We start from the raw sequence: 9,269 nt of genomic DNA on the forward strand, positions 1-9,269 counted from the left end.
AAAATTTTTACTTTTCTGCTATTTACAAAGAAACGGTGGCTGATCGTCGCGCAAATTGATAAACGCTAGTCCTCATCGAGATGCATCGAATGGCTTTTAAATTTTTAAATCGGTCCAGCCATTTTTGAGGAAACGTCGATTAACGGCAAAAATCTGTTCACACACACTACTTTTTCCAAATTTGGTCTCATTCGATTCAGAATGGCTTGAAACGTCGAGAAAATATAAAATTAGCGATTCGGATTTTTTTATGAAACATAAATTCCTTCGGGAAGTTATATATGTGTTATTTTTTACTGTCATTTGAGGTAAAACATTGGTATATCTCAAAAACTAGAGCTGTTAGCGAAGTTCTACTACTTTTTTGGAACCACGATTTTCAAATTATTTAAAAACCAGCATAATAACTTAGAAAAAAAAATTTGCTGTCTCTCAAAATTTATTTATTTATTTAAGTATTCGAATTTATCAATCTTTTATTTTTTATTTAGAGCCATTGAATAATTATAAAAAACGATTTAAAACTGCATGCAAAAGAACCATTGGTAATATTTTATTCAAATTATTGCAACTATTATTAATTTAATAAGGCTTATGTTCCAAAAAATTACTGCCTGAAGCTAATTTAAAGATTAGTTTTAATTCACTCACTTTCCTACAATTTTTTGCAAATTTCTAAAGCATTATTGGGTAAGTATGATATGAATATTCTAATAAGTTCGATATCTTATCATTTTGAAAGTTGACGCATTGTATCATCTACTAAATTTACTATCATCTCTAAATTACATTGAGTATGTGATGGATCACATCATTAAATAGTATCATATTTACATTTCAATCGTTTAAAAATTTGAACAATATAGAATTACATAAACGTTTTTAAAAATGTTTAAATCATTAAATAAACTAAAAATCATTAATAAAACAAACAAATTTCAAAGATAATAATGATGCTACTTCCTTATAACAGTCTTTCATACAAATGCCCTTGTAAATGGGCCACATGTTCATAAAACATGTGGAAATAAAGAATTTTTTTTTTCTTTTCTGGATCAATAATTATATTCATAATACCTGTCTTGTTATAGTTATTTTGCTCGTTTAAGTTCCTCATCGTCACTGTGCTCTTCCTGAAGTAATAAACTATCTGTAACAGGCCCATGACGAGCCCCTCCACCTTTTTTGTTGCCTTGCCAATGAAATACCTTGGCCAACTGGGCAAATTTTTTACGTGATACTAAAAGTTTTTTATCATATTAATTTAATTATATTGCAAGCACCACCTAATAATTTACTTAAAACTTCAATTAAAGAGTATAAAATGAGAAATACATGAATTAAAAAAAAAAAACAGATAAAATGAATATTCTGCTATAGTAATCACTCACATTTTCCCATATGCTTTATTCTTTCCCTAAATTGATCTTCATCAATGTTTGCAGATTTTTTGTTGGCACGATTTGCTGCAGCTACATTGCTTTCAGTTATTGGTTGATCACTATCCAGAGCGGTTAGAAAATCCTGGTTCCATCTCAGTTCTGCCATAAATTCTTCATTTTGCAAGTACATTGCAATTCTTTCATCTTCCAGATCAGTGTCACAAGCCAAAGTATTCTAAATATAAAAGAAAATATTATCATAATTATAGCACACCTTATATAAGCATTATCTGGTGTAAAATATAAGTATGCTATAATTTTGTGTTTTAAAAAAGTAATTAAAAACTGACTCCTAACTCTGATTAGAATATTATAGCTGTCTCTTCAAAAATTTAATTAAAATGTTTATAACATAAAATAAAAAATATATTTTTTTAAAATTAAAACATTTTTTTATAAGTAATGAAGAATTTACAGTAGTGTAATGTTATAAAGTATAAAGTATGATCTGTATTTAAATTTGCATTATTTGTTTCTAATTTCAAGCAAAAAAGTGTTTAAAAGTAAAAATATGTCTTTTGACCTATATTCATATCACCATTGATGCTAACCGGCGATTTTACACCCAAAATTTTTATTTTTAATTTAGAATATCTAACAATATAATTTTAACTCATGAATATTTAATAAATTATAAAATATAGATTATACCAAATCAATAATTTAATCAATTTGCAATAACTTTTCCTGGTTGTATATATGACTGCCTGATATCTTAAACTCATAATCAATTGGAGATTTTCCATCCAATTGTGGATTGTATGGCATTCCAAAAAGTGCAGATTTACCACATAGACCCATTGTTTCTTTTATTAATTAACCTTTGAAAATTTCAAAAATTAATAACTTAAATAACAATCTTAGAATATATTTAAACGGATATTTTATTAATATTATTGGAAGAAATCATAAAATCGAACAATTTTCGGTATATATATATATATAAAAGTACAAGAGTACTTTACAAAAAAAAATATTGAGGTCAAATTAAAAAAATATGAATTTCTTCTTTTAATGGACTATAAACCTTTATTTCAAAATCACTTACTAAAGTTATCACAATCTCTTGTAATCATGCTGCGCTGTGGCCAACATATATATTATTACAATTTTGCCAAAAAATGGAAATATATAATGGAACTTGAGAATAGTTTTGAACTCGATTGTGGTACATAAAAATAGACAAATTCATATATTATCATCCTTAAGTAATTAAAAAAAATCATTATATAGATTTCTTTAAAAATGATAGTTAAGTTGTTATTACAAGCATGTGAAATAAAATACCTTTGTTCAGTTTGTTTTGGGCAATCGAGTGAATTATTGCAAAAGAAAGTCTGTGATTCAGTCTGTAGAGCTAATACAAATAAAACATATCTATGTATTATTTCTATTACAAAAATTATGGTATTAATAGTGCAAAGACAATTTCAAGTATGATGTTGAAAAAAATCTCTTCTATTTGTATCTTTTTGTTTAATATAATAATAATAAATGGTTGTATATGCCATGTTTGGTTGTAGAATAAGTTCAAATACTTTGATACTTCTTAAGAAAAAATCAAACATATCATTATGCACATAATTCTTCTCGTAAAACAATAATACATATATTCTTTAAGCTATATAATATAATATAAAAGATAATAATTTGAAACATGTCACTCACATCTACTGATGGTGGTAATTTTAAAAATCCACTTGGCAATGGACCCAGGATGGGAGGCTTCCAATTTTTCAATTGCTTTAAAGGAGGAGCAGAATGTCTATAACAAATCATATATTGCAATGACTAAAATGACATGAAAAGTTACCAAGTAGTGTAATATATATATTGTATTATATATATATATATATATATATATATATATTAAATGTTAAATATGAACAATACACTCAGATTTTCAACACACACTTTATTTGGTAATTACGTTTCGAAACCATGGTATGCCTTATCTTCAGTGTAATTTCAAAACTGTTACTTATTTACTACACATTCTTTAATATTTTATTTAAATTGCATTTAATTTTTGAAAACACAAGAAATACCAACTATCACTTACAGAGCTTGACACAGTAGTAAAACATGTGAATAGATACAGAAATATTTTAAACAAATCTTAAGTATCGAGATAAAGAGACAGGATGGGTATTACTATAATGTAACAAATGTAGTGCGCGCAACAATTCACTCAAGAACTAGAAAATGATTCTTCATTACATTTTCTTGACGTAAAATTGATTAATAGAGGCGGTGTATGTTTTACAGATTGGCACAGAAAAAATAGTTGGTCCGGGAGGTACATTAAGTTTAATTAAGGCATGTTCCTCTCAATATAAAAATTTCTACCATTTTAAATCTTGTAGATTACGCTATTTTATTATCAGATCCTTTGTTTCATGACATAAACATGAAATTAGTTAAAACGATCTTACTTGGCAATAATTTTCCATATAAGTTAATGTGAACCGCCTTATGATAAGACACCAGAAGATCATGACCAAACACTTGTTACTGAAAAAACTTTTTTTATTAATTTTCCATATCTTGACAATAATTTTAACTAGTTATCAAAAAGACTATTCAAAAAACACAATATTCATATTACTTTTTCTTCATTGAAACAATTAAAAATTTTATATTCTAACATTAAAGACGAAACTCCTTTAACAAAAAAGAAAAATGTAGTTTATAAAGTAAATAGATTGGATTGTAGTTGTTATTATATAGGCCAAACTTGTCAGAACTTAGATAAACGACTCAGGCAGTATGAATTACAATGCAAAAAAATAGATAATAAAAAATTGAAAAGTACACTTGTGGATCATGCTAATATCAACAACCATAAGTTTGATTTTGATAAACCCCAAATCTTATTCCATGAAAAAGACTTATTTAAACGGAGCATGGCAGAATCAATGTTAATAGTTCGGACTAACAATAGCGTAAATCTGAGAATCAACACAAATTTTTTACACGACTCTTAGATAAGCATCATTATATTATTTTTTTCATTTGTTTTATTCTCTTCAATAAATTAATCTGTTTTCACATTTGTTGATTTGGCGCACTCCATTTGTTTACATTATAATAATACCCATCCTGTCTCTTCATTTCGATATACTTAAGATTTGTTTAAAATATTTCTGTATCTATTAACAAGTTTTAGTACTGTGTCAAACTCTGTAAGTGATAGTTGATGTTTTTTGTATTTTTAAAAATTAAATATAATTTAAATAAAATATTAAATAATGTGTTAGTATATAAGTAACTGTTTTGAAATTACACTGAAGATGAGGCATACCATGGTCTCAAAACATCTGTAATTACCAAATAAAGTGTGTGTTAAGAATCTGAGTTTTGTATTGTTCATATTTAACAATATATATATACATATATATATATATATATATATATATATATATATGTATATAGCATGTGTGTGTATTCAAAAACTACATTTGATTCTTAAATTTTGCTAAGCTACTGGTAACTCCCGCATAACATGGTGTTTCTACAAGTTGAGAATCGATATCATCCCTCATATAACAAGGTACTTTTAAAGCTATAACAGGGTTTGAGAATTGAAAAACCCTAATAGAATAAAAAATTTAGTAAAATATATGAAAAGCAAACATTATCTAGTTGTCCAATAGTTCAATAAATGTGATGAATCTCCTGTGAAAAATAACTCATTAACATTTTTTATTCAAGCTCACAAATTCTATTCAAAAAAAGGTCTAGACTTATCCAAACATTTAGTCATATTTCCTAAGCAAAGATCCTTCAAATAATTTGACCACAAAATTTGAATAAAGATAACTTTGCATATGCTTTGTAATCAATTAAGAAATAAATAAATATCTTTCAAAAATACTGATTACAGAAATGGAAATGAAGATAGTACAGAAAGAAATAAAAAATATCCTTCGAAAATACTAATTACAAAAATGGAAATGAAAGTAGTACAAAAATTTGCAAATGAGCAAAGGATATAATCGCATTGGATAGCACTTGCTTGTTAATTATTATGGAAAAATATTATATAATTCATTTAATATTTATTACTTCTTAAGAAAATGTAATAAATTTATTAATATTTGTTATAAAATTATAATAATTTTAATAATATTTGTTGTATAATTATAAGTAGTATGTTTTTTAAAAATAGTTGTATAACATGGTATTTTTTTGGAACTTAATTACAGTGTTATACAGCAGTTATCTGTATTAAAATTTGCAAATGCATAAATGCACTTATGTCATTGAATAATTATCATCATATTAAAGCACAGAATTTATACTATAAATCCGTATAACTGAGGTCCGGATAATCGAGGTTCTAATGTATTAAAATTTGCAAATGCGAGAATACATTTATATCATATAATAATTATCATCATGAGGTACAAAATTATACAATTATTCATATTGATTAATGAAAAAAATACATACACAATTGAGGAAGATACATTTGGAACAGTACTTTTGATTTTAGGACTCGCTCCAGAGTTATTGCAAATAGCAAGTTTGCTTTTAGGTTCTACCACATGTTTTGGATCCTCTTGTTCAATTTCAAGCCTTAATTTTTCATTCAAATTATCTGTGCTCATTGCAAGAAGTTGATCTATAGTTGCATCTACAGAGCCTTGATTTGCTCTTAGAACTGCTTCAATCACATCATTATCCATGTCTGGAAACATTATTTTAAAATCGGACATGGCCTGAGTGAATTCAATTTGCATTGTATAAGCCATTTTTTAATAAGGTCTGATTTAACCAAGATCAATTAACAAACAATATATTTCCTATCACACATTTCCATCGCACACAAATACATGCATTCGTAATTGTTTATGAAGAACTTTATAAACCATGTTTAATATATAAGAATAATCGTAGTATTATGAGAAATGATGTTTGTTATGATTTTAATCTAATTATCGAAATCCAATACAAACAATATATTGCATGATTGGACACATGTGAACTGTCAAACTGGCAGACTTTTTACACGACTTTTGACAGCACACGATCCTAGATAAACTGTATTGCCAACATAAAAAAAAGAATGAATATGAATGTAGGCGCGCCAACAACGTTAAAATAAAAACCCCATTTCCGTTTTGACGCAAATTGTACTTTGGTGTTTGAATAAAACATAGCTTAAATTTTACTAGTACTTTTTCAATCTGTAAAATGGCCTTCTACAATTTCTACACTTTAATATTTAACTAGTAGGCATTGGTATTTTGTCTTGAGGCAAGTTACATGAATTTCCCGATAAGTGTAAATAATCGACTTAATCAATAAAAAATAAATTAATTTATGAATGATTAAAACGAACGAACACGCGTTTCCGCGGAACCGCGGAGTATTTTCTAAAAGCAAATTTTCAAAAATCAATAATTTTTATAATTGAACCAGTTTCCGTAGGACTTTAATGGTCTAGTATGTTCATTAAGACCAAGTACTCTATCATCTAATTTTAATTTTAACAGACGCCAGAAAAACTACTCATTGTCTCAAACTGCAGTGAATTTTTAAAATTAAACTACTTGTCGTAAGGCCGTAATATTTCAGTAAGTTCTATAAGACCATGATATATATCGCCAAAAAAAGTTCCATAAAAATCGGCTTAAATTTTTTTTTCAACAGTTAGTTACAAGAAAACGGCTCGGTGGATTTTTACCTAAAACTAATCAGTATCATTCCCAACTAATATTTTTCGAACAGTTTTTGATTTTTTAAAATCGATTCGATAGTAGACAAAAAGTTGAACACCTTTTTTCAAATTACAAAAAAACGGTTCGGCAGATCGTCTCACAAAACTGACAAACGATAGTCCTTATTGAAATACATCAAATGGCTTTTAAATTTCTGAAATCTGACTTTCGGAATTTTGACAAATGCCAAAAAAACGATAGTAATTCTTGCAAACTTTGAAGAATTTTTGAAATTAAACGACATGTCGTAGGTCCGTAATAATTTAGTATGATCTATATAACTCTATCTATCGATCTATCATCAAAAAAGCAATTATATTATTGTATTATTACAAGAAAACGGCCCGGCCGATCTTTACCAAAAACTAACCAGCACGATTCCCAACCAATATCTTTCGAACGGTTTTTGAATTTTCTTAATCGATTCAGAATTGCGGGCTAAAACGTGGACAAAAAATTTTTCACTTTTCTGCTATTTACAAAGAAACGACTTGGCTGATTGTCGCGCAAATTTGATACGCGCATCGCCCACTGCTTCCCGACCGATTGAATTCTATGCGGGCTACTATTGCGCGTGTGTACTGGCTCTGGTTTGTTCAATTTTGCAATGTGTTCCACAAATTCGATTTGAGCAATATTTGCAGTACTAAAAGAAAAAATAAAATTGATGGCTTTCGAATAACGCTAATAAAAAAGTAATTAAACAAAACGCACCATCAGAAAACATTAGTTGGAAAATTATTTTATCCTTTTTAGGTAATAATAAATATTTAATTATTTAGCATCAATCAATCTACATTATTGGTTCTAAGCCAATGTGAGTAGAATCACGTAATTTCTTTTTTGATATCTTGTATGGTTACTCCAAAAATTGAGTTTGCAAAAGGGGCCACTTTGGCATTTTTTCAATAATATCTCGGCCATAAGGTGAGATACAAGGTTAAAATTTGGTATTTCGGATGTTTTTAAAAAGTCTATCAAAATGGCGTATAAGTTATTTAAATATAAGTGTGGAGTCGATTATGTATGCCAATGCGCACACACCCTCGTGCGTCGTGACTATTATGTACTCGACTGGCAGACTCTTACAACCGTCAGAATGGGCTGGCTGTTCACATATACTTTATGAACAGTTGGAAGAATACAACCTCAAAATTTGAGCCTTGTGGGAGCAGGTTATGAACAAATTTTTTTTTACATTTTCAAAAATTGAAGGGATGATGACGCCACCGCGGAATGACTGCCAGAACTGTACTTTCTTAATGGGCCGATAATAAAATATCATTAAAAAAAATTCTAGCTTTGTGAAAACAGGTGAGTCAAATAGTTCGCTGGCTCTTAGGCTATTTATATATTTTTACAGAAAAGTAAGTAAACAAAACTTCAGCAATCGGATTTAATATTAAGGACATTGTCTTACATTTATAAGAATTATATAAACTGAAGTTTAAAGTTAAAATTATTTATTTGAAGGTTATAAGTGAGCTTTAGAAGCTAGTATTAGAATTATTTTCGATATTCAAAAAAAAAATTTTTTTTGGAAATTTAAAAACAAAGGTTTCGTCAGCACAGGCACACACAGAAAGTTTTTTGAAACATTCAAATTGGATGTTCAGTTCTCTCAAAAACTGTCATTTTTTACACTTTCAGCTCCTTATCTCTGAAACGACTGGGTCTGTCTCTCCCAAAACTAATCGCCGACCACGTCTTCTCATCTTTACGAATTGAATGTTTTTTTGATTAAATCGGATGATCTCCTCTCTTAAATACTTAATTTCCATTTTTTGCACTCCTTGCTTCTAATTTCGGAAACGGCTTTCGCAAAAACTAGTCAGCCCTCATCCCCCAGAAGGAATCGATTGCTTTTTGAATCATGCAAACCAGTTGAGCGGTACTCTTAAAAACGTCGACGAAAAACACACATACACGCATCAATTTTTTCTGAGGTATGGTAAAATGCTCAGAAACCTTTGAAACGTAAAGATATGCATACATTTTCAATTTCGATTTTCATACGATTAGAATAATTTACCCTATGGGAAGTTTAAAATACGTTCCTGTCAATGTATTACCTTATTATAATTTTGTTGCTTTTAGCTTT

The 9,269-nt window shown here is 28.2% G+C and overlaps 1 protein-coding gene across 1 annotated transcript; it reads right to left on the reverse strand.

Annotated features, from left to right (window-relative positions):
• Positions 1-1,027: 1,027 nt before the first annotated feature.
• Positions 1,028-6,259, reverse strand: LOC113383229 (CUE domain-containing protein 1-like). Its single transcript, XM_026621480.1, has 4 exons — positions 5,898-6,259; positions 3,111-3,207; positions 1,392-1,617; positions 1,028-1,240 (listed from the first exon to the last, which is right to left on the reverse strand). Exons 1-4 carry the CDS (start codon positions 6,197-6,199, stop codon positions 1,092-1,094), a joined length of 774 nt encoding a protein of 257 aa, XP_026477265.1. The 5' UTR covers positions 6,200-6,259; the 3' UTR covers positions 1,028-1,091.
• Between the last annotated feature and the right edge of the window lie 3,010 nt (positions 6,260-9,269).

Source organism: Ctenocephalides felis, unplaced genomic scaffold (genome assembly GCF_003426905.1).
Source record: "Ctenocephalides felis isolate EL2017-DRISC unplaced genomic scaffold, ASM342690v1 CF-g0.4_SCAFFOLD_03570, whole genome shotgun sequence".
Classification (NCBI taxonomy): domain Eukaryota; kingdom Metazoa; phylum Arthropoda; class Insecta; order Siphonaptera; family Pulicidae; genus Ctenocephalides; species Ctenocephalides felis.

Coding starts and splice junctions, on each gene's coding strand:
- LOC113383229 (XM_026621480.1), bottom strand. CDS start 6,199: ATGGCTTATACAATGCAAATTGAATTCACTCAGGCCATGTCCGATTTT. Junction 1,618..3,110: donor AATTACCACCATCAGTAGAT/GTGAGTGACATG, acceptor TTTTATATTTAG/AATACTTTGGCTTGTGACAC. Junction 1,241..1,391: donor AATAAAGCATATGGGAAAAT/GTGAGTGATTAC, acceptor AAAAACTTTTAG/TATCACGTAAAAAATTTGCC.